General features: G+C 37.7%; 1 protein-coding gene across 2 annotated transcripts in view; it reads right to left on the reverse strand.

Moving 5' to 3' along the window:
• The window catches only part of YEATS2 (YEATS domain containing 2), a 112165-nt gene that overhangs the window by 75682 nt on the left and 9425 nt on the right, over nucleotides 1–27058 (reverse strand). For both annotated transcript variants that reach the window (XM_042998891.1, XM_042998892.1), the window contains exons 2-6: nucleotides 15778–15895; nucleotides 11848–11945; nucleotides 11214–11306; nucleotides 7682–7927; nucleotides 5154–5269 (exon numbers count right to left, since the gene is read on the reverse strand). In XM_042998891.1, coding sequence (XP_042854825.1) covers nucleotides 5154–5269; nucleotides 7682–7927; nucleotides 11214–11306; nucleotides 11848–11945; nucleotides 15778–15880 — 656 coding nt within the window. In that variant the 5' untranslated portion in view covers nucleotides 15881–15895. The remainder of the gene's footprint in view (nucleotides 1–5153; nucleotides 5270–7681; nucleotides 7928–11213; nucleotides 11307–11847; nucleotides 11946–15777; nucleotides 15896–27058) is intronic.

Below are 27058 nucleotides of genomic sequence, written 5' to 3' on the forward strand. Positions count from 1 at the left end.
TAAGTCCTGACCATGGCAAAACTAGTATCTTTAGCCCTCCCTTTATTTCATGAGGCCTTATTACATTGTTAGAAAATATTGTCATGGCCTTTTTTTTTTTTGAGAGAGAGAGACAGAGAGAGAGAGAGAGACAGAGAGAGAGAGAGACAGAGAGAGAGCGAGCGAGCAAGCACGCACACACAAGCATGAGCAGGGAAGAGGGACAGAGGGAGAGAAAGAATCCCAAGGATCCCCCATGCTCAGTGTGGAGCTCGATGTACGGCTAAATCCAACAACCCTGGGACTATGACCTGAGCTGAAATCAAGAGTTGGACGCTCAACCAACTGAGCTACCCAGGCACCCCAGTCACAGCCTTCTATACATTTATCTGTGCCTGTGGTTATCCTTAATAATGCAGCGGGCTAAGTTATATTGATTTCTAATGTTAATCCAAACTTGCATTTCTTGATCATGAAGTATTATCATTTCTGTATTTACTGAATTCAGTTTATGATTTTGTTCAGTATTTATGCACTTCTATTCACAACTGTGAATGTCCTATAATTTTCTTTTTCTCGTGAACTGTTTGGCTTTATTTAAAAAGTTAGGCTATCCTCATAAGATAGCCTGATTAAGTGTTGTCTCTTTATCCTCAGAAGATTTTGGGGGGCTTTCTGGTTACTTTTTTTTTTTTTTTTTTTTTTAAGCAATCTCTATACCCAACGTGGGGCTGGAACTCACAACCCCAAGTTCAAAAATTGCATGCTCTACCAACTAAGCCAGCCAGGTGCCCTCTCCAGAAGACTTTGTATACAACTGAAATTATGTGTTCACTCAGCCTGTAAAGCAATCTAAGCCTAGTAGTTTGGTTTGGTTTTGTGATCGGAATGTTTTAAAAATCAGTAATTAAAGTTACTTAGTAGTTGTAAGACTATTCAAAGTTTTTCCTTTCTTGAGTCATAAACAGTATTTTTCTAGGAACTCTCCATTTCACCTAAATTTTTAAATGTACCGGCATAAAGATGTTGGCATTATTTCTTACCTCACAGTACATCATTTGTAGCTATGTCTTTTTTCCTTAATTTCACCAAGTTTGTGTATACAGGGTTTTGTTTTTATTTTTTTCTAATTTCTTTGCATCATTCTAATTGAGATGGTTAGATCATTAATTTTAAGCTTTTCCTCTACTGCAGACATCTAAGACTATACATTTCCCTTTAAATATTCCTCCGGTGTTATCCTACAAGTTCTTATTTGAGTATTTAGTTGTGAATATTTTAATGTGATTTTTTCATTGACTTATGAATTGTTTGGAAGTGGTTTAAATTGCTAGACATAAAATTTTCTAGTTATCCTACTATCATTGATTTTTTTCTTTTTCAACATTTATTTTTGAGAGAAAGAGAGACAGAACACAATGAGGGGGGGTAGAAAGAGACAGAGACAAGTATCCAGACTCTGAGCTGTCAGCACAGAGCCTGATGTGGGGCTCAAACCCATGAACCACAAGATCATGACCTGAGCCAAAGGCTCAATTGAGCCACCCAGGCGCCCTACTGTCACTGATTTCTAACTTTACTGTAACAGTGATCAAAAACAGTAGTCTGGGGGCACCTGGTTGGCTCAGTCAGTGGAGCCTGACTCTTGATCTCAGGGTTGGGCTCAAGCCCCATGCCGGGTGTAGAGATTGGTTAAAAATAAATCTTAAAAAAAAAAAACAAAAACAGTCTGTATGATACAAGTCCTTCAATATTTGTTAGAGCTTACTTTATGGCTTATTATGTGGTCATTTTCATAAATGTTCCTTATGCTTAAAGATGTTTCAACTATTACATGTAATAGTCTATGTGTGTATATCAGATCAAGCTTTGTTAACTGATGTTCAAATCTTTTATATTCATATAGATATTTTGCTTGATCTACCAATTACTGAGAAGGTGCATAAAATCTCTCAGTATACTAGTGCATTTAGAAACTTCTCCTGTGATTCAGTTTTGGTTTAGATACTTTAAGACTATTGTCTAGTACACTGTTATTTAATATCACCCTGTTGAATAGAACTTTTTAACATTATAGAATAACTCTTTACCTTTATGAATACTTTTAGTCTTAAATTCTATTCTCCCTGATATTAATATGCTACACTAGTTTTCTTTTGGTTAGTATCTGCCAGCTAAATCTCACTTATTTGCTTACTTTCAATTTTTCTGTATTTAGATGTGTAACTGATAAACAACAGAGAACTAAATTTTAGATGATTTTATATCAATACAGTATCTTTTAACTAGATAACAATCCCTAGGCATTTTTTATAATTGATATGTTTAGATTTGTTGTTACTAGAGTATTTTACACTATTTGCCTTGTTTTTTTCTCTTCATCAAATCCCTCCTCCTGTCCCTGCTTGCCTTCTTATGGAATCAGGGTTTTTTTTTCCCTTTTTTCATTCAATTTCCCCACCTTCCTCTTACTACTTTTAAAGTTTAAATCTCTAGGGGAGCCTGGGTGGCTCAGTCAGTTAAGCGTCCAACCTTTAAATTTTTTTTTTTTTTTTTTTTTTTTTTAATTTTTCAGAGAGACAGAGACAGAGTGTGAGTGAGGGAGGGGCAGAGAGAAAGGGAGACAGAATCCAGAACAGTCTCCAGGCTCTGAGCAAGCTGTCAGCACAGACCCCAGTGCAGGGCTCGAACTCACAAACCACGAGATCATGACTTGAGCCAAAGTCAGTCACTCAATCAACTGAGTCACCCAGGCGCCCTTAAGCATCCAACTCTTGATGTCAGCTGAGGCCTTGATCTCAGGGTCGTGAGTTCAAGCTACATGTTGGGCTCACATGCTGGGCATGAAGTCTACTTTAAAAAAAAAAAAATTATATATATACTAGCCATATATATATATATATATATATGTACTAGCCATACATATATATGGCTCAGTCCGTTAAGCATCAGACTTCAGCTCAGGTCATGATCTTGCAGTTCATGAGTTCAAGCCCCACACTGGGCTCTCTGCTGCTGATACAGAGCCTGCTTTGAATCCTCTGTCTCCCTCTCTCTCTCTGCCCCTCCCCTGCTCTATCTCTCACAAAAATAAACCTTAAAAAATAAATAAAATAAAAACATATGTCTATTCTTTTAGTTATTATCTCAGATTAACAAGCATTCTTAACAAGTCTAAAATAAATCAATAATTTTTCCCTCTTCCACAACAAACAAGGACTTTACAACTCTCATGTCAACCATTCCCTCTCTACCATAATTAACCATAGTTAACCAGTATTTTAGTTCTAGCTGGTCTTCAAAAGACCCAAAAACGTACAAATTAAATGTACTTGTTTGAAATGTCAATGACTGTTTCTCCCAGTCGTCTTGTGGAATGGTGGGTCTATCTAGATTTCCAGTTTTGGACTTTTCTGAGCTGACTGGTCTTGTACTATTGTTAAGCCCCAACTCTTAACACTTCACATGGTGTATCAGTTCCCTTACCTAAATGCATACCCACTCTAATATCATCTATAAAACAGAAATCTAATTGCCTTAATCATATTTTATGCTTCCATTTATTTATTTAATTTATTTATTTATTGAGAGTGAGTTCGGGAGAGGGGCAGGAGGTAGGGGGAGGGAAGATAGAAAAAGAGAACCCTAAGCAGGCTCCACGCTCAGTGCGGAGCCCAATGCAGGGCTCGACCCACCACCCTGGGATGATGACCTGAGTCAAAATCAAGAGTTGGACATTCAACCAAGGTGCCCCTTTATGCTTCCATTTAAATACTATCACACAGACCATTAGAAATCTTTGTTTTTATTATCCTGAGACTCTTTAATGTACTTGTTTGTTATTTGTGATCCATTAACTGGGGCTTGGAAGACTTCTCCCCCAATCTGATTTCCCCCCCCAAAATAATTACTGTCTGCCTGAATCCTTTATTTTCAATAACTGAATCTAATTACAATTTTCATAAATATATCAACTTATTCAACAATCAAATATTTACTGAAAATCAACTGCTATAAGGTACAAAACAAACAAGACATACTTTCTACCCTAAAGAGATTCCAGTCTGATTTGGGAAAATTATATAAAAACAGAAAATGATTATATGATAAAGATGACAAGAGAGCATAGGGAAAATATATTTCATGAGGGAGGAGAAGGGCAAATAAAGACTTTGTGAGGAAATAACATTCTTACACTATTTGAAGATTTATGTCTATCCATTCCTAGATATTTGGCAAAAATGATGGTGTTCCCACAAGACACCTTGAGATACTTATATAATCATATATATAAGTATATGTAACATATAATCATATATATAACCATAATCATAGTTAAAGAGCTAGCCCCTCAGCTTGGAGAAATTCTGTCTTCAAGACATGCTCTGCAATTTTTTGTTAAAAATTTAAAAGACTTCAATTTGGGCAACAAATATTTTTAGCCATTAGCTAAGGCCCCTGAAAATAGAACTAGTTCATAGATCAGAAAAAGTCAAAACTTCTTCCAATTTATCCATACTAACAAACTTGATAAAATACACCATTTGTATATGGGGTGCCTGGTTGGTTCAGGTGGTGAAGCACACGACTCTTAATCTTGGGGTTGTGAGTTTGAGTCCCACGTTGGGTGTAGAGATTACTTAGAAATAAAATCTTAAAAAAAAATAACACTCCATTTGTATAAAAGCTCATGTCTTGGGGCGCCTGGGTGGCTCAGTCGGTTGAGCATCTGACTTCAGCTCAGGTCACGATCTCACGGTTCGTGAGTTCGAGCCCCGCATCAGGCTCTGGGCTGATGGCTCAGAGTCTGGAGCCTGCTTCCGATTCTGTGTCTCCCTCTCTCTGACCCTCCCCCATTCATGCTCTGTCTCTCTCTGTCTCAAAAATAAATAAACATTAAAAAATAAAAATAAAAATTAAAAAAAAAAAAAAAAAAAGCTCATGTCTTAGAAATTTTTACCAAGCACAATTTTACTCTATGTCAAAGATTAACAGACACCCTGAAGCAAGAATTTCAAGTCTTTAGACTCAGTTTACTTTTAAAACAACAAAGAGTTTGGGGGAAAAAAAATCCTTAAGGCCTCTTCCTACAGTAATACTATAATAATAAAAGTATGCAAGAGTATTAACATAAATGGACAGCTGAAAATGGGAGAATTCAACTGGATACTTACTTGGACACATTGCCCACTACTATTGTTTTCTTTACAAAAAGACGTGAAGTCTCATCTCCTGTAAGATCAGCATTCCGCTGCTCTGTTTTATGAGAGCCAGTAATACTAGCAATGTCCTGAAAGAAATCACAATCAATGTTTACTTTCAATGTGGACAATTTCCAACAGGCAGAAACCACAAAATCACAGAAGGTATGCATAGAGTAACTCAGATTTTTTTTTTAATTACCACATTCTCTGGCTTTGTAGTACCTCTCAGAGCATTAAAGAGTAGTTTTACTTGATCTTTTGCATAGTTTATGCTTGTTCACTATAACTCCATATGTATGTGTGTTTTTAACAGTCATACACCTCTGCTTCGTATATGCAAATAGGATATGGAAGGATACACAAGAAACTATTACAATGGTTACTCCTGGGAAATGGGAATGGGGAAAGGTCAATGGAATTTACTTTCTTTTCAACCTTTTGTATAATCAAAATTTTTTCAATGAGAAATAACATAGACATGACCAATTTAAACTTTGTAGAGATAGACTGCCAGGGTTTAAATCCTGACTCTTCCCATTTACCAGATGTGAAATTTTGTGTAATTACTTCTCTGTCAAAATTTCCTCATTAATAAAATGAAGATAACAGGGATGCCTGGCTGGCTCAGTCAGTAGAGAATGAGATTCTTATTCTTGGGGTTGTAAGTTTGATCTCCACATTGGGTATAGAGATTACTTAAAAATAAAAATCAGGGGCGCCTGGGTGGCTCAGTCAGCTAAGCGCCCGACTTCGGCTCAGGTTGTGATCTCAAGGTTCGAGCCCCACATCGGGCTCACTGCTGTCACAGAGCCTGGAGCCTGCTTCAGATTCTGTGTCTCCCTCTCACTCTACCCCTCCCCTACTCGCGCTCTATCTCTGTCTCTCAAAAACGAATAAACATTAAAAAAAGAAAATCTAAAAAAAATAATAAAAAATAAAGATAGCAGTACCTGTGCCACATGATTGTTTTGTACAGTTCTCAGAGAAGTGCCTGGTACATATGTAGTAAACACTAAATATTTGTTACATAAACATGAGCATGTATATTACATACAAGATGGTAAGTTTCTAAATCCTATGACCAGTATTACCTAAATTATTTTTAATTGAAACAAAAAACAGCATCTGACTTCGGCTGAGGTCTTGATCTCATAGTTTGTGAGTTCGAGCCCCACATGGGGCTCACTACTGTCAGCACAGAGCCTGCTTCAAATCCTCTGTCTCCCTCTTTCTCTGCCCCTCCCCCACTCTCCCTCTCTCACGAAAATAAATAAAACATTAAAAAATACACACACACACACATAAAAACAAACAAAAACAAACAAAAACAAACAAAAAGGGGTGCTTAGCTGGTTCAGTCAGTAGAGTATATGACTTTTGATCTTGGGGTTGTAAGTTCAAGCCCCATATTGGGTGTAGAGATTAAAAAAAATCTTAGAAAAAAAAAAAAAAAACCACACACACATACAAAAAAAAAAAAAAAATGCAGTATTTGCTCAGAAATAATAGTGGTTAGAAACAAGTAAACCCAAACATTAAGAGTTTTCATTTTTGGGTGGTGGCATCATGAATGACTTTCCTATTGTTTTTACTTTCCTGTAAATTTTTCAACAATGAACACGTACAGATTCACAATCAGAAAATTTTAATTTGATTTTTATCAAAAATAAATCAAATCCGGGGCACCCGGGTGGCTCAGTCAGTTAAGCGTCCAACTTCAGCTCAGGTCATGATCGCACAGTTTGTGGGTTCCAGCCCTGCATTGATCGGGCTCTGTGCTGACAGCTCAGAGCCTGGAGCCTGCTTCGGATTCTGTGTGTCCCTATCTCTCTCTGCCCCTCCCCCATTCGTGCTCTGGCTCTCAAAAATAAATAAACGTTAAAAAAAAATTGAAAAAATAAATAAATAAAATCCTTGATGTCTGAGTATGTGAAAAGCAACCTGGAGATTTCCTCTACCACAGAACCCCTGGCTAGGAAAATCATCCAGTAAGGGCTCTATAGCCAAATATTATATATACCGAGAAATTCAGAGCAGTTTGATACAGGAACTCAAGAAACTGGCAGGATCAAAGAAGAATAAATGGTTTTCAATTCTATTTATTATCTGTCAAGTTTCCCCCAGTTTTTAAAGCATTAAAGTTCCACAAAGGAAAATGCTGAAAAGAAAATAAAACATGACAGAATGGAAAGACTTTGGACAAGGTCACAGAATTGCCAATTCCTCAAGGTTTCTCTCATATCTATGTGGATGGCATCTAGGAGTTGTGCGGTACACAGTTCTGATTCAGTTTAACTCTCAGCTTAATTAAGTTTAATTCTCAATTCTGATACTTGTGGGCAAACAGAACTTTAACCTCTTCAAGACGGCTTCCCCATCTCCAAAAGGGATATAATTGACTTATTTCCTAGGGTTCTTATGAAGAGAAAATGAAATAATACATACTTAGAAAATACTAGTTCCCTTCTCCTGACTCCCTCCCACCCATCCAACTATACCCTTCCAGTATTTCGACTTGGTCTCTGTTCCATGTTGTTTGAGAGTCTTTCCTCTATATCCATATTGCTGTTATTGTCTTTGTCAGATAAGAAGTCATTGTGTTGAGATAAAGAATCACTTTCTGAATGATTGGCTGATGGTGTTTCTGATCTCTGATTGGCAGGAGAGGATGACCTAGATGGTGATTCCAAAAATTTCTTGATAGCAGGATGATTAAAAACCATTGTATCACATGTTTTTGATCCCTGCAAAAATGAAAGCAAGCAAATTAAACTTTTAATCTTTCTAAAACCTTATCTATTTAGGGATCATGCTTGAAATTCTTCAAAGTCTCCCCACACCCATAAAACGAAGTCCAAGCTCCTTAACGTGGTCTGGGTCAACAAAACAAAAACTAGAAAGTGATAAATAATTGTGTGAAGGTCCTAACACTGAAAGTTAAAAATGCAAGTTCTCTGAAAATGAGAAATCAAGGTGAATAGGTAGTAACATATAGAAAGTAAGATCTGACTTTTAAAAAATTAGTCTCACAATGCTTTAACACAAACTCATCAACTGCTCTAAATAAAACATTCCTGTAAGAGACATAAAGATTTTTTTAAATGTGTATGTAAAATGGCTCCCACACAGGAGTAAAATGTAGCATAAAATGGTGTAAAATGATTAATACTTACATATATTTGCTATCAGACCAGTACTGAAGCCTGGAATATTTTTGTGTATCTTGTTACTTGGATACAAAATACAGTGTACTCTGTTATAATGTGATTCACTCTACAGTTCCTAGGCAGCACAGCTTTTAAAAACCGTGCTATTAACATCATTTAGTGAGAGAAAAGGAGTCAAGAGACTAGGATTTCAAAGCAACAAAACTGCTGAATCTCAATAATAAAGGGTATTTTTTAGAGCTGTGATGTATTTTGTTACAGCAAACTAAAAATAATTAAATGGCAGATTGTAATAGACAAAAATACACCTAAATATCCTTGAATAAATCCTAATCAAAACAGCAAAAAAAAAAATCAGTGTACTTCTAGACCACCAAGTAACAGTTCAGAAGTGCTAATGGTTTAAAAAAAAAAAAAAAAGGCAACAAAATATTAAATGGACAACCACCTCTTCAGACAGAATAACTACAAGCCCCGTACCATGCAGCTGCTAGCTTATAAGAAAGGACTTTAAAATCTGCATTGAAGAGCATCTCCCAAAAATTCATATGCACCCTGAACCTTGAAGGTGACTCTATTTGGAAATAGACTCTTTGCAGATATGATCAAGTTAAGATGAAATCATACTGCTTTAGGGCCTACCTAGTTAAGAGGGAAATGTGGACAGAGAGAAACTAAGAAGACACACAAGAGAGAAAATATCCATGTGAAGATATACAGAAACTACAGTGATGTAGCCACTAGTCAAGGAATGCCAAGGTTTGCCAGCAACTGTCAGAAGGTAGGCGAAGGCAAAGAAGGATTCTTCCCTACAGCCTTCAGAGACAACATGGTCCAGCCAACACCCTGACTTAGGACTGCTAGTCTCCACAATCATCAGATAATAAATTCCTCTTATTTTAAGCCACCAAGCTTCTGGTAATTTTTTATGATAGCTCTAAAAAAATAGCTCAGGGCCCCTGGGTAGCTCAGTCAGTTAAGGGTCTGACTTCGACTCAGGTCGTAAATCTTATGGTTCGTGGGTTCGAGCCCCACGTCAGGCTCTGTACAGACAGCTTGGAGCCTGGAGTCTGCTGTGGATTCTATGTCTCCCTCTCTCTCTGTCTTATCCCAGCTCGAGCATGTGCTCTCTCTCTCAAAAATAAACATTTAGAAAAAAAAATTAAAAAATAGTTTAGACTCTAATATGCATTATGGAAATTCCTAAAGTAGAAGAAACAACTACCTAAGATTAAACTCAAATAATGCTCCAGATTTCTCCAAGACAATGTCAGGAGTACCACCAATGCCAGGTACCCTAAGCTCCACAGGATGACATGAAAGCCAAAACACAGCGCCTCTTATCTGTAAAAACCATGGGGAACAATGCAAAGAAAGCAGTATGCCGTCACACCTTCCCCCCAGCCCTGCCACCATTCTCACTGAGCCAGTACTGTCCAAGAGAATGATCTGAGAAAACCTATGAAAAAGAAATTTTAAAATGAAAAACGAACAAAAGTTATGCTGAAATTATCAAACTGTCAAACAAGAACTTCTGTTTCAGTTGAACCCTATCCCCATTCCTTTATAACTGGACCAATCTAGTGGTAATCACATTAACTAAGTGGTTAAACTTAATATCTTTAACCTGATTACTATGTGACCTGATGTGATATAATCATGAGGTATACAGAATCACTTAGGAAGTATTATTGCCAAAAACCTCTAACTTTAATCAAATCTTTAGACCCAACTACCAGTTTGCAAAAAAATAGAGGGAATGAAGGAATAACCCAAGGGGAAAAAATAATAAACCCAAAATGTGGGATATCCTATAAACATAAATGAACTATTCTCTTCAAATAAGTCAATATCATGGGGAAAAGGTGAAAGAAGTATTTTAGATGAAATGAGTCTAGAGAAACAAAACGTCCAAATGTAGCCCATGAACCTTAGATCCCGTGTCAAAAACAAGCTTTAAAAGGTATTTTGGGGACGGGGCTCTGGGTGACTCAGTCAGTTAAGTGTTCAACTTTGGCTCAGGTCATGATCTCACAGTTCATGAGTTCGAAACCCGCGTCAGGCTCTGTGCTGACAGCTCAGAGCCTGGAGCCTGCTTCAGATTCTGTCTCCCTCTCTCTCTGCCCTTCCCCCATTCGTGTGTGTGCATGCACGCTTCTCTCTCTCAAAAATAAACAAGCATTAAAAAAAATTTTTTTTAATCTTTAAAAGATATTTTGGGGACAACTGGGAAAATATGAATATGGATTAGTTATCAAATAATATCAGGAAGTGACAAAAGAATGTCCTTTAGGAAATAAATGATTTAAGTACTTAGGGGTGAAGTGTCATGATGCCTGGAACTTATTTTCAAATGTTCTAGAGAAAAATAAGATAAATAAAGCAAAATGTTAAAATATGGAATCTAAACAAGCATAAACAGGTGTTTATTTCACCTCTTCAGTGTACTTGAAATTTTTCATAAAGACTGGGGAAAAAAATCAGGGTTTCCAGAATAAGGTATATATACTGAAACTACAAATTGCTGTTCATTAGGAAAATCAATCTACCTATAATTTGCTCCAAAGCCGACCATAATCAAATGAAGAATAAGGCAAGAACAGGGTCTCATTCAACTTTGTATCTGCAAATCCTAGCAACAGTGCTGAATATTAGTTGGAAAAGGATTAAATAAAAAGGAAAAAATGTTACTTGGGATTATTGACAGTTTATGTATTTTCCCAGGAAGGGAGGCGAGGCTTCTTGAATTCTGAAGGCCAATACAAGATACGTTTCAAAGGCAGGAATTTCACATTAACACTGATTTCCCCTTCATACAACAAATATGGATGGCCAGAAATGATTGTATATGAGGAAAACTTACCTCAGAAACTTTTAGAAGGCCTGCAGAAGCATAGTAGTTGGCAACAATGCAGGCACGAAGTTTATCCATCATCCTTCTTGCCTCAATCAATCGCTACAAACAAATGTTAACTCATTAAAAAAATGGAAATGACAGAAGAGATACACTATAAAAATTTTCATAAAATAAGAAATACAAACGACCAAAAGCTCAATTTCTCTAATAAGCAAAGGAAAGCAAAAACATGACTATTTCTACCTATCAAACTGGCAAAGGATTGAAAAGAATGACAAAAGCCAATGTTTGCAAGAGAATATAGACATGTTAATATGAACATTTGTGTGTATATATGCATATTCACTGAGAAACGTCCATAAAGAAACTGGGCACAAGAGCAAAGAGGAATTATGTTTTGGGACGGAATTTCAGGTAATTTTTTTTCATTATGTTTTCCTGCAGTTTCATTTATAGAAAAAAAATGCCTTTTTTCCAGAATGAGAAAACTCTTTAAAAGAACGGCAAAGGGAAAAAAAACATAATTTTATCTCAACAGACCTTTTTAAATTCATCATGTATAGATTTTTTTGCAATAGCTTTGTTGTTTTTTTAAATTTATCACCATTTTTTAAATATATCACCATTATCACCATTATACCTGATCGATGACTTCAATTTCATGTTCCTTATTCTTCATTTCAAGTGCAAATTGTTCCTTAATAATAGTCTCAATCTTCTGCACAGCAGCATCTCGAGCTGCAAAAAGAACATAAAATAATCCAAGGTCTAATTAATCAGTGACTGTCTTGATTTAAGTCAGCATGCAATAGAACAAACCCAGAAACAATGACTCCTAAGTGGAGAAACCTAGTGGCTGTCACCTTAATCAATGATGAAAAGTTAACATCACTAATACAGGGGCAAACTGACCTCATGTGTTTTCTGACATAATGCAATGTCATCACTCTATGCCGTTCTGGTGAAAAATGCTAAATCTAATCACAGGGAACATCAAACAAACCTAACTGAAGGATATTCCACATAGTAACTGGCTTATATGATTCAAATATTAGAGTCAAGAAAGACAGAAAGGTTGAGGAGATTAGAGATATGACAACAAAATGTACTGTGTGATCCTGGACTGGATCCTGGAGAGGGGAAAACAGTTATAAAATACAATACTGGGACAACTAGTCCCTGTTATTCAAGTGTTGAATATGGACTATAGGTTACACAATGTAATGGATGAATGTTAAAATTTCCTGCTTCTGATAATAGTACCATGATCACATAAGAGAATCTCCCTAGGAAATAACACTGTGTTTACAGGTGTCCAAGTTATTTTCCAACGATTTAAAAAGAATGATGTGCATATATACCTGAATGCATGCATTTGTGCGACTGTGTGTGTGTTTGTGTGTGTGTGTGTGTGTGTTTGGGGTGGGGGAAAGACTGATAAATCAAATAAAGCAAAAATATAAACAACTGGCAAATTAATCTGGATAAAAGACATGCAAGTATTCCTTGCAATTATTCTGTTTGGAAGTGTATCAAAATAAAATTACTGGGGAAAAAAAAATGAAATCTATTAAAATTCCAGGAGAAACATTTATTGACCTGTGAAAAACCACAGTCCAAGGACAAAGAAAATACAGTTAGCTAGAGGGGAGGCAATCTGTGATATAAGAGCAGTTCATAAAAAGGCATGTAGCTTCCTTCTGTAGAGAAGGATATGGCAAGCAATTCAGCAGTTTCTGATCACAACTACATAAAGGAATAAGCAAATAAAGAATTCAAAAGTAAAAATGCTTCTACTCCTGAAGCTAGTATTACACTATGTGTTAACAGGTATTTAGGGGCACCTGGGTGGCTCAGTCAGTTAAGCGGCCGACTTCGGCTCAGGTCATGATCTCGCGGTCCGTGAGCTCGAGCCCCGCGTCAGGCTCTGTGCTGACAGCTCGGAGCCTGGAACCTGTTTCAGATTCTGTGTCCCCCTCTCTCTGACCCTCCCCCGTTCACGCTCTGTCTCTCTCTGTCTCAAAAATAAATAAATGTTAAAAAAAAATTTAAAGTTATTTAGATAAAAACTTAAACAAAGAGAAAAAAGGAAAGAAAAAAAGAAAATGCCTCTAAATGTGATAGAATTCAGATGATGACTACTCAAAATAATATGCAACTCAGAGTCTAAAATATCAGATACAAGAGAAAAAAAAAGAGCCAAATGACTGCTTGAAAAACCTGGAATTTGGGGGCAGCTGGCTGGCTCAGTCAACAGAATATACAACTCTTGACCTTGGGGCTGTAATTATGTTCAAGCCCCACTTTGGGTGGAGAGATTACTTCAAAATAAAATCTTTAAAAAGAAAAAAAAACCTGGAATTTTGCAAAAGGATTCTGTGTTTATAACATGAAAAAATGATGTTCACCCATGCTTTGAAGTATATGAAAAACTGCAGAGAAAATTTGGCTACTCTGATGGCCATATCACTTTCTCATTGTAAAACATGACATTATATGGCAACTTCAATGTTGCCATTAAACTTCAATGTATACTAGTAATGGAATAAGAGAGCATTCTTGTGGATATGTCTGCATGGAAGCAAATGACTGATATTTCTCATCATGAAAAAGAAAAGTATTTTCTAGTATTACTATATATATGTCCTCGTCTGTAGAAACCAGCAGATACTCTTAGGGAAGGCTGAAAAGTCAGAAACTGTGATCACTGAAGGCTATTTTATCATAAGCTCCTCAGAAAGAAACACTTCTAAATTATCCCTTTCATAGAATAAAAAAAAACACAAACAACAAACAAAACAAAACAAGCAAAGGGAAGCATCCTACCAAATCTACTTTGAGAAAAATTCTGAAAAATAAAAACATGGCTTGGGATTAGGCAGAGTATGGACATCAAAAAGAAGAATAGCAAACTGTCTTTCAGTAAGAAAAAACCATCCCTGGGGCGCCTGGGTGGCGCAGTCGGTTGAGCGTCCGACTTCAGCCAGGTCACGATCTCACGGTCTGTGAGTTCGAGCCCCGCGTCGGGCTCTGGGCTGATGGCTCAGAGCCTGGAGCCTGTTTCCGATTCTGTGTCTCCCTCTCTCTCTGTCCCTCCCCCGTTCATGCTCTGTCTCTCTCTGTCCCAAAAATAAATAAACGTTGAAAAAAAAAAAAATTAAAAAAAAAAAAAGAAAAGAAAAAACCATCCCTGCTTAGGCTGAGTATCTGGGAACTTACACTAGATTTAAGCTGAAGTTATGATGTTTACTAAAACAATCAGTTTTTCCTACTCTTAGTTTTCTTTAAAAAAAAAAAGTTATGCCATGTGATGCATTTGAGTAATGGATATAAGTTTCACATTTATTTGGCTTATTTCGGAAAGGAAATGACTTTTCCTTATAAATAAAATTACAACTGAATGAGGGGAAAGGTTGCAGTGAATGAAATGGTTTCATTACTTGGAATTCAATTTGATAATTTTTGGTCCACAAAGACTTTCTGTGGTACATATGACTTGACTGCACTGACAGAGACAGGAATTTTCTTTCACTACTTCAATTCTAGCAGCACTAATCTTTGTGGAGCTACAACACTTTATGACTTGGCTGCCTTCTTTACCCAGCTGTAAATGTTAACTTACATGGACTTACTATTTAAATAAACGGTAATGAATTCCAGCAATAATTTAAGAACTCAAATTCAGGGGCACCTGGGTGGCTCAACTGGTTAAGCATCCGACTTTGGCTCAGGTGATGATCTTGTGGTTTGTGAGTTCGGGCCCGCATAGGGCTCTGCTGTCAGCATAGAGCCTACTTTGGATCCTCTGTCCCCCTCTTTCTCTGCCCCTCCCCCACTCACACTCTCACTCTCAAAAATAAACATTTAAAAAAATTAAAATAAAATAACTCAAATTTAGCAACTTTTTCTGAGAGAGCTTAAAACATTCTGGGTAGCTACACACAGTTGATGATTTGCTCTTCAACCAATTATATGATCTTGGGCAAGTAGTTTAATGCCCCTTAACTACTAGCAACTAAGTGCAGGAGTTAAACTAGATCACTATTTCTCAAATGTATATCATTCGTATACCACCTTTAAGTTACCTACACCACATCTGAGAACCCTATGAAACACCTAATTAACATAATTAAATAATATTTTTACATTATTTTAGCCTCATCCTAAGCAAAAGTAGTCACAAAATTACAAGTTTGATGAGACCATCATCTTTCCAATAGACATTAAAATAATATGCAACAATTACAATAAAAAACTTAACCCAATGTGCCACCTATAATCATCTACCACACTGCAGTATACATATTATAGGACTTTATGGTTGTAACTAACACACAACGATAGTTAAACTTACAGCCAGTCTCATTACTGACACTTCACTGTCTACCTGATTGTCTTCCTGGCCTCTTATGTCACAAATGGCGTATTGCTATTAACAGAGCACTTAACTAATCCCTCTTCAAATTATATACAGCAGTGGAAATGCATTTTGTTTTAGTTTCTGTAAATCTTATAGGGAGGCAGATTAAACAAGGAAATAAATAATTTCCTAAGGGAGGTGAATTTCTACCTGAATTCTCAATTGCTTTATGTCGCTTATTTGGAAGGGCCACAGATACATCCTCATAATCAGGGTCGGTTTCTTTGATTGTCCGCTTGATTCCAGACATCATGACATTCGTTCTTCACTGTGAAGTAATAATAAATAAACAAGTAACACTGTTTGATGCCAGTACTTATAAATATATGTCTACACATAAAGGGAATATTACATAATGCTGATAACTCATATGTCTCAGTGTAAACACGCACATATCCCTGTTAAAGCCAAAAGCATTAACTACCTTCAAAGGTTAACTTTAAGGAAAAAAGTCATCATCATCTGTTAGAAAGCATAGGTTTGCCTTTCAAGAGAAAATCCTTTAACAAGGCAGCACACTACTCAGGCTTTTCAAAAGGGGCCAGTCTTTCAATGAAGGGCACTCATAACGAAAGGAAAGAAACCAGACTCTGATAACAACATGGTTAAAGCCCAAATAGCATCTTGGAATTCACAATGCAGCCACCATATTACAAAATATGAGAGGCACCTGGGTGGCTCAGTCAGTTAACCATCCGACCTCGGCTCAGGTCATGATCTCACAGTTTGTGGGTTTGAGCCCCTTGCCGGGCTCTATGCTGACAGCTCAAAGCCTGGAGTCTGCTTCACATTCTCTGTCTCCGTCTCTCTCTGCCCCTCCCCAGCTCACACTCTGTGTGTCTCTCTCAAAAAATAATAAAATAAAAAATTTCTTAAACTTAAAAAAATGAGCAATATATATAGTTAAGCTCTCAATAAATAATTTATCATACAAATCCTCTTTCTGCTACTTAAACGTGCCTGCTACATAACAGGTACTCAATAATATTGATCATTTATCATTATTCATAATAAACACAGACTTATATTAAGACAGCAAGTTTGCAATCTGGTAAACAAGTCCTATGTACACAGGTCTTTGAGTAAAACAATCCCATAAATCTTCCAGGTCTGCACTGTCCCAATACATTAGCAACTACCCATATGTTGCTATTTGGTGTTAAGTAAACTGTTAAAAATTAAAAAAATAAAGTTAGGGGTGCTTCAGTGGCTCAGTCAGTTAAGTGTCCAACTCTTGATCTCAGCTCAGGTCATGATCTCATAGTTTGTGGGTTCAAGCCCCACATAGGGCTCTGTGTTGAGGGTGCAGAGCCTGCTTGGGATTCTGTTTCTCCTTCTCTCTGCCCCTTCCCCTCTTGTTCTCTCTCACTCTCTCTTTCCCCACCCTCCCCTCACCTCCCCACCCCCGCTCAGTCCCTCCCTCCCTCTCAAGATAATAAACATAAAAAAATAAAGTTAATTCAAAATTCAGTCCCTTTCTTCACATTTCAATTTTTCAATTTCAGAAGTAGCCACATTTCAAGTGCTCAATAGCCGTCAGTAGTTTAGTAGCTACAATACTGGACAGTGCAAATACAGAACATTTATATCACTGCAAAAAGTTCTACTGGACCCTGTTCCTCTTCTAAACTGTGTTTCATTGAGCATTTATTAATATTTCATGAGTTGATTTAGGAAATGCTGTCCATATCAGCACTGTCCAAAAGATATATAATGTGAGCCATGTGTGGAATTTAAAATTCTCTAGCAGTCACTTTAAAAAAAGGAAAAAGAGGGGCACCTGGGTGGCTCAGTTGGTTAAGCGTCAACCAAGTCTCTTGGTTTCGGCTCAGGTCATGATCTCATGGTTTGTGAGTTCAAGCCCCACATTGGGCTCTGTGCTGCAAGCGAGGAGTCTGCTTGGGATTCTCTCTCCTTCTCTCTCTGCCCCTCCCCTGCTCACTCACTCTCTCAAAATAAATAAACTTAAAAAAAAATTTTTTTTTTAATGAAAAAGAGGGGAGCCTAGCTGGCTCAGTCAGTAAAGCATGCAACTCTTGATTCCAGGGTTGTGAGTTTGAGCCCCACATTGGGCTCAAAGAGATTACTTTAAAAAAAAAAAAGGGAAAAAGAAATGGGTGAAATTAATTCTAATAATATTTTTGCTTAACCAATGTACCCAAGTTTTACATTCTTATCTTTGTGCTAAGTCTTTAAAATCCAGTGTGTATTTTACACTTCTAGCACATCTCAATTTGGACTAGCCACACTTCAAAGGCTTAGTACCACCTGTGCCTAGTGACTCCCTTACTGGGCAGCAAGGGCCTACTGATACAGTATACAGATAAAAAAAAACAGGTCTAGGGTGGTTACATGAGTTGCCTCATAGAGCACAATCCATGACACAGAAAAGAAAGAGCTCCCTGATTTCCAGACCTGTGTTCTACTGCTAATGGTTATTTACCTAACCAAAAGAAAAATACACAATATGTATTTATTGAGGCAATAAAAAGAGTGTGTTTTTTGTTTTTTGTTTATTTTACACAGAGAGTGTGAGCAGAGGAAAGAGGAAAGGGGAAAGGGGAAAGGGGAAAGGGCAAAGGGAGAGAGAATTCCAAGCAGGCTCCACACTCGGCACAGAGCCTGACGTGGGACTCGATCCCACAGTGCTGGGATCACAATCTGAGCCAAAATCAAGAGTTGGATGCTCAACTGACTGAGCCATCCAGGTGCCTTGAGGTAATAAAAAGTTTCAAAATAAAATTAATAAAAATAAAATACTAACCCAAAAATTTTGACTCAGTTAAAATAGAAATAACAATTTAAAAGTTTCTTGGCTTAGGGGTGCCTGGCTGGCTCAGTCAGTGGAGCATTTAACTCTTAACCTCAGGGTTGTGGGTTTGAGCTCCACATTGGGTATAAAGATTACTTAAAAATATTTTCCTAAAAAAAAAAAAAAAAAAAAAGTTTCTTAGCTTAGTCCAGTTCTTTCATCCATCCCAGAGACAGGCTTACTTGAATCAGATGGGAGAGAGACCCATTATGTAATGATATATATTTAAAACCTAGATCTAAGAGATCATTTTTCCTGTAATTGCTACCTTGTATAATATCACTAAGCTTAAAAATGTTCAAAAATCTTTAGCATTTATAAATATCCTGAATCAAGCCATTTAATGTTTGCTCACTATCATTACATAACTGCTTTAATTTAGCATATAAATGAATCTTTACTTTTATAGAGGCCCTGAATCCAACTATTATTTTCTGTTTTTAAGGTTTTTAGGGGCACATGGTGGTTCAGTTGGTTTAAGCCTCTGACTTCAGTTCAGGTCATGATCTCACAGTTCGTGAGCCCCACATCAGGCTTTCTGCTGACAGCTCAGGGTCTGGAGCCTGCTTTGGATTCTGTGTCTCCCTCTTTCTCTGCCCCTCCCCTGCTTGCACTCTGTCGCTATCTCAAAACACAAATAAACATTAACAAAATTAAAAAAAAAAAAGTTTATAAAAAGTGACACGTAATGGGGCACCTGGCTGGCTCAGATGGCAAAGCATGCAACTCTTGATTTCGGGGTTGTGAGTTCAAGCCCCACTTTGGGTGTAGAACTTACTAAGAAAAAATAAAACAAAATAATAATAATAAAACATTTCTTTGAAAAGTAAGAAGTAGGTCGCATTTGGTCTGCAACTAGTTTCAGACAACCTGAAAAAAATCTTGGGTCACTACATGAAGAATGCATTCTAGGGGCACCTGGGTGGCTCAGTCAGTTGAGTAGCTGACTTCGGCTCAGGTCACGATCCCAAGATTCTTGAGTTCGGGCCTCATGTCAGGCTCTGTGCTGATAGCTCAGAGCCTGGAGCCTGCTTCAGATTCTGTGTCTCCCTCCCTCCCTTGCTCATGCTCTCTCTCTCTCTAAAACGAATAAAAACATTAAAAAAATTTTTTTAGGGGCGCCTGGGTGGGGCTCAGTCGGTTAAGCGTCTGACTTCAGCTCAGGTCATGATCTCGCAGTTCGTGAGTTCAAGCCCGATGTCTGGCTCTGTGCTGACAGCTAGGAGCCTGGAGCCTACTTCAGATTCTGTGTCTTCCCCACCCTCTCTGCCCTTCCTCTGCCTGTGCACACACACACTCTCTCTCTCTCTTAAAAATAAATAAACATTAAAAAATTTTTAATAAAAAAAGAATACATTATAAAAAAAAGAATACATTCCTAAAAATCAATAAACCTCATTCCTTCTTCTTTAATGCAGATGGGAAAAAACACACCTCCTATTCTCCAATAAACCTAGAAGCAGAGACAGACACATCCCAGCAGATCTCCAAATCTGTTTCTGCACCACACCATTTCCTTGGTGACCACCTGTCTCCTACAGCTTGCCAGAGCCTTATGGGATCATTCTGTAAAGATGAGTGAGTCCAGCATCATCTTCATTCATCCATTCTATGGACTTCATAATCTGAATATTCTCCTCCTACTTCCCAAGAGTAATAGCAGCTCCTCCCCAGAAAGGCTGGGGATCCTTGAAGAAAACAATATTTTATTTCACCTTCACTTAAGCGATAAAGCAAAACTCTTTCACTTTTGCTCTAAAACTGGGGAAACAGAAGGGAAAAAAGAGAAGAATTTGTAGAGAGGTTGGGGTGGGTAAGGAAGAAACCACCAATGAGTTAACCTGTGCTGCCAAGGTTATTCATATTTCATGCAGCCCATGTAAGAAAGCTTTTCCTGTCATATTTGGGTATAAATTTGGGCCTCCAATAAACATGTTTAGGAAGATTTAGGTCCACACTGGGCACTTTTTAATAATTCAGGTCTGCTTCTGTCTAGCAAGAACAATACTAAAGTATACACATGCCACATTCAAGTATACACTAGCTAAGCTAGGCACAAGTGCTGAGGCATGCTCTCAACATGATGTAATAATACATGAATGGAATGTGTAACAAATGACCCATGGTCATATTAAGTTTTGGATTCTTGTCTGACTTTGAGATTTATGAAAAGAAAATTATGAACAGTTGCTAGGTATTATCAGATTCAACTATGAAACAAAATGTCCTACTAATTTTCTCTGGTTTTGAATCAGATGAAACTGAAAAGAATAAGGAGATGGTAAATGTGAACTGGTAAAAAAAAATCTGTTACTGTGTATAATTTGACTTTGAGAAAAGATTTTCTCCATACCATGGGACCAACGCCAAACACAGAAACATAGAGAAACATACATAATGCTGATTCCTCTAATTTAGAATTTTTATCTCACTGAAACAGACTCATTATAAAAAGTGAATGTCTTTCCAGTGGGGAGGACCTCTCCATAAGAACATACTCCTCACAAAGGACCTCCTCTACTCATCACTCCTGGAAAAGAGGAAGCACAAGAAGCGCCTGGTCATGGATGTGAACTCCTATGTCATGGATGTGAAGTGCCAAGCATGCTACAAAATCACCATCCTCTTAGCCATGCACAAACGGTAGGTTTTGTGTGTTGGCTGCTCCACTGTCCTTTGCAAGCCTACAGGAGGAAGAGCAAGGCTATAGGAAGTTGCTCCTTCAGATGGAAGCAGCACTAAAAGCAGCCTGAACCAAGATGAGTGGAACACTATCCCAATGATCACGTTTTGTTTTGTTCTTAAGTAGGCTCTACACCCAGTGCAAAGCCCAATGCAGAGCTTGAACTCCCAACCGTGAGATCATGACCTGAGCTGAGATCAAGAGTCAGAAATCTAGGGGTGCCTGGGTGGCTCAGTCACTTAAGCATCCACCTGTTGATTTCAGCTCAGGTCATGATCTTGAGGTTTGTGAGTTTGAGTCCCACGTCGGGCTCTGCACTGACAGTGCAGCTCCTGCTTGGGATTCTCTCTCTGCCCTTCCCATGTGTGTTCTCTCTCTCTCTCTCTCTCTCTCTCTCTCTCTCTCTCTCTCTCTCTCTCTCTCTCCCCCTCTCTCTCTCAAAATAAATAAACCTTAAAAAAAGGTTCACAAAAAAAATAAATAAAAAGAGTCAGACACTTAACCGACTGAGCCACCCAGGTACCTCAGCAATAAACACATTTTGGATTAAAAAGAAAAAGGTAAACATTATTGGGGCACCTGGCTGGCTCAGTTGGTAGAACATGTGACTCATGATCCTGGGGTTGAGTTCAAGCCCCTCATTGAGGGTAAAGCTTACATTTAAAAAAAAAAAAAAGTGGGGATCTAGGTGGCTCAATCGGTTAAGCATCCAACTCTTGATTTCAGCTCAAGTCATGATCTCAGGGTTCATGAGATCAAGCCCCACGTCAGGGTCTACACTGACAGCACAGAGACTGCTTGAGATTCTCTCTCTCCCTCTCTTTACCCCTCCCCCACTTCTACACACACACTCTCTTTCAAAATAAACTTAAATATATATATACATATATATATATACACACACATACAAGTAAATGTTGTTAATTTAAACTTAAAAAAAAAAAAACACATGTTCCCCTACAATGTAAGAAAGCAAAACTACCCTATCATACCTGTTCAAATAACAAGTCTGAGTTCTTGAAAAAAGTTAAAGACCAAAAGCAAAACTAAACCTGGTAATGTTCTATCTTTAAATATGAAAGAAAAAATAATTTTAAAATGAAACTGTATAATTAAAAATACAATTATGTAATACAGTCACTAGAAATTCTTAGTAAAAGATCTTAGTTCTTATGTCAGAGTATACCCAGTCCTACAATCCTGTCTTGCAAATAATTTTACAAGATGTGGCCAATTCTGGGGAAAGGAGTAAAATCTTATAAATAAGGTCCTTGAAAAATATGCAATGTACTTTGTGAGGTATCTTCTCAATATAAACTTCTATGATCCTCATGCATTTGAATCTCATCAGAACCCTGAATTTTGTGCTCACTCAAGGCAACTTTTCGCATCTGATTTAAAAGGGGAGCCAGGGAGGAGCAGTACAATCATTTTCTACCTGATTCCATACAGACAGATGTTCCTAAGATGTTAATAATGACTTTATCATTCTTTGGCCCTATCCTTTCTAAATTCTTCATTTCAAACAAAATGTTTTCCCCTTTGTAAACAAGACAACCAACATTTCTTTATTAAATATCTGAAAGAGAGAATCTACAATCCATTCTTCTCTATTAGCCAAAGAAACATTTGAAAATGTCTGTAAAAAACAAAACAGGGAAAAAAAATTGGAGGGGCACCTGGCTGGCTCAATCAATACAGCATGCAACTTTTTTTTTTTAATGTTTATTTATTTTTGACAGAGAGAGACAGAGAGAATAAGCGGGGGAAGGGCAGAGAGAGAGGGAGACACAGAATCTGAAGCAGGCTCCAGGCTCTAAGCTGTCAGCCACAGAGCCTGACACGGGGCTCAAACTCACAGACCGCGAGATCATGACCTGAGCCGAAGTCGGATGCTCAACTGACTGAGCCACCCAGGTGGCCCAATACAGCATGCAACTCTTAATCTTGGGGCTGTGATTTCAAGCCCCATGTTGGGCATATAGATTACTTAAAAAAAAAAAAAAGGAGAATGGATAAACAAATTGTGTATACCCAATGAACTCCTGATCTAAGCAAGAACAGAAATGAATCTCAAAATCATCTTGGCAAGTAAAAGAATCCAGACACAAGAGTACATATGTGAATGATTCCACTTATACGAAGTTCTAGAACAAACTAATCTATGGTGAAAGAAAAGAGAGTAGCTGTTCAGGTGCTGGTGGTGGGGACTGACTGGGTGGAGTAATAAAGGAACTTCCTGGTGTAAGAGAAATTTTTTATCTTAACAAGAGTATGGGTTGCATGGCATAAGCAATGTGAAAATTTACCCAACTGTACACTTAAAATCTGTGCATTTCACTGTATATAAATTACAGCTCAGTTTACAAAAGGGCTATAAAAATATTTATCATGTCATCCCCTGCTCAAAACCTTCCAGTGGCTTCCCACAACACTTAGAATAAAATCACATCCTTAACATGACCTACAAGATCTTACATGAATTGGGCCCTACCTCCCTCACCATCCTTCACCATTAGCATCAGGACACACTGGTTTTCTTTCTGTTCCTCAAATACACCTCAATCTTTTCTTAGGGGTTTTGGTTTTGTTTGTTTTTTTATTTTTTTATGTTTATTTTTAAGAGAGAGAGAGAGAGAGAGAGAGAGAGAGAGAGACACACACACACACACACACAGAGCATGAGGGGGCAGGGGCAGAGAGAGAGGGAGACACAGAATCTGAAGCAGGCTCCAGGCTCCACAGTGTCAGCACAGAGCCCAACACGGGGCTCAAACTCACCAATCATGAAATCATGACCTGAGCCTAAGTGGGACGCTTAACCAACTAGCCACCCAGGCTTCTTTTTAAGTAAGCTCTACACCCAACATGGGGCTTGAACTCACAACCCTGAAATAATCATATGCTCTACTGACTGAGCCAGCCAGGTGCCCCTCCTTAGGGTTTTTGGACTTCAGGCTCCCTCTACCTGGAATGCTCTTTCCCCAGGTTAGCTTTACTAGATCTCAGGCTCAAATGCCCACCTTATCAAAGGCCTTCCTTAATCATACTATTCAACACAGCTTTCCCCATGTTCTCCTTCCAAAGATCCTGGAAGCTCACAATAAATTATTTGCTAAATAAATAAAGGTATAACTTAAATATACGCCAAAATGTGAATACCCAAGGGAACATACCTACCAGCCTTCAGTAACTTTTATCACTCTTGCCTAATACTTACAAATCTATTTGATAATGCTACATTTCCAAAGGTATTATAGCTAAATTTTAAAAATAAAGGGATGTGCAAATTTATTATACACAAGCACATCCAGATGAAGAGACAGCTGGCATGGCATGCTTAATAACAAATAGGATCATTTAAGGCAAAAAAACATTTAATATAATAAAGATTATGTTACTACTAAAGGACACAATCACAAAAATGTCATAAACTAGACATCAAACATCAAAACATACAAAATAAACCTGAAGTACAAGGACAATTTAAGAAAAATCACAATCATTACAAAATAATCTGAACATATGTCTCTCAGAAATTTAAAAGATCAAGAAAACAACAGATAAAAATACAGAGTATACAGATAACGCAATTTACAAGCCAGATTTAACAGCTACATACAGTTCTGAACACAACAGAGAATACTGTTAAAATATCTATAAAAATTTATTGAAATTAAACCATAAGATAGAACATAAAGAAAGTCACAATTATTACAAAACATGGAAATGTTATGGGGCACCTGGGTGGCTCAGTCGGTTGAGTGTCCGACTTCGGCTCAGGTCATGATCTCGCAGTTCATGAGTTCAAGCCCCACACCGGGCTCTGTGCTGACAGCTCAGAGCCTGGACTGCTTCAGATTCTGTGTCTCCCTCTCCCTCTGCCCCTTCCCCGCTCATGCTGTCTCTCAAAAATGAATAAATGTTAAAAACATGGAAATGTTACAGCCATATTCTCTGATCCTAACAAAATTAAATAGGAAATCATTAACAAGAACTCACTATGATATGGAGAACAAGATACTCTTCTAAGTTTGTTTATTTTTTGAGAGAGAGAGAGAGAGCGACAATGAGTGAGCACACAATCAGGAGAGGGACAGAGAGAGGGAAAGAGAGAATCCTAAGTAGGCTCCGTGCTGCCAGCACAGAGCCCAGTGTGGGGCATGAACTCACGAATCATGAGATCATGACTTGATCTGAACCCAAGAGTCGGATGCTTAACCAACTGAGCCACCCAGGTGCCCCAACAAGATACTCTTCTAAATAACTCATGGCTCAAAGAGAAAATTAAAATAAGAGTATTTTAAAATTAGCAACAAAGAGAACATAACATTTCTAAACCTAAGAAGATGTGGTCAAAGGCATCAGCAGCGAAAAATGACAGACCAGTTTTCATTTGTGAACACAGACACAAATCCAATCCAGCAGGGTATTTAAAAAATAGAAAAATAACTAGACTTATTTTTTTTTTTTTTAACGTTTGAGAGAGAGTGCACGTGCACACCCACATGAGCCAGGGGTTGGGGCAGAGAGAGGGAGAGAGACAATCCCAAACAGGTTCCACGCTATCAGTGTAGAGCCCAAGGCAGGGCTGGATCTCATGAACCTGTGAGATCATGACCTGAGCCAAAATCAAAAGTGAGACACTAGCTGAGCTACCCAGGCACCCCTAGAAGCTTTCATTACCAGCAATAAACAAAGTATTTAGGAGATTCAGAAGCAAGGTGATTTGCAATGCACATGTCTAATGTTGAATCTTTAGGAATATATTAATGTCACTAACTTTCAGTAATCCAAATATATATGATCCATTTCATAAATTATATATGGGGAATTAAATATAGCAGCTTTTAGGAGCACCTGGGTGGCTCAGTCAGTTGAACACCCAACTCCTGACTTTGGCTCAGGTCATGATCCCAGGGTTGTGGGATAGAGCACCTCATCAGGCTTTGCACTGAGCATGGAGCCTGCTTAAGATTCTAAAATTAAAAAAAAAAAAAAAAAAAAAAAAAAGGCTATACTGAGAAAAATCATTTGCATAAAGAAGTCTTATCAAAAAAATCAAAATAAAGGGGCATCTGGCTGGCTCAGTTAGAAGAGCATGCAACTCATATCTTGGGGTCATGAGTTCGATCCCCATGTTGGGTGCTAAAAAAATAAACTTAAAAATCAAAATATATTTCAATGTCAACTTAAATTTTTTCTTCTGAAGATTAGTCATAGAACTGTCATCTCTCACTGACAAAGGTAACTGAAAATATACACAAATAATTTTCTCCCCAAAATCATGCTTTTTTTTTTTTTCACAATACAAGGAATCTGAAGTAGCTTATACGAAAGACTCAGATCAAGGGAAATCTAAAAGGGAGAAGATTCAGTTCTGATTTTAAGTTGGTACTGACAAAAATTCTGTACCCTAATTGTTCTAAGATCTTTTACACAAGACCATTTGAATACACTCTCATTTCTTGGTCAATATAATTACTGTTTCTTCAACTCATCTGGTATGGGGGCAGGGGGGAAGGTCTTTTAAGTAAAAACGATCACAATTTTACACTGGACCAGAATGGTGGGGAGCTGATGGGAGGTCAGTTCACTGCATCATACTGACATGGGCTATTCCCAGTATAAGGGTCACCTGGCTGGCTCAGTGAGTTAAGCATCTGACTCTTGATCTCAGTTCAGGTCTTGATTTCAGGATAATGAGTTCAAGCGCTGTGTTGGGCTCTCACACTGGGCACGAAGCCTATTTAAAAAAAAAAAAAGAAAAAGAAAAAAAGTCCCTGGAACATGATCTTGTGTCCAGGGGTATCTCCCAGTATGACATGTAAAGAGCTGAGCAAAATGGAAAAGCTAGATAGCTGAGCTCAAAAAAAATTATATTATTTAAGTATTATATATTTCCAGGTCAAAAACACATACTTTCCATTAATAAA

Source organism: Panthera tigris, chromosome C2 (genome assembly GCF_018350195.1).
Source record: "Panthera tigris isolate Pti1 chromosome C2, P.tigris_Pti1_mat1.1, whole genome shotgun sequence".
NCBI lineage: Eukaryota > Metazoa > Chordata > Mammalia > Carnivora > Felidae > Panthera > Panthera tigris.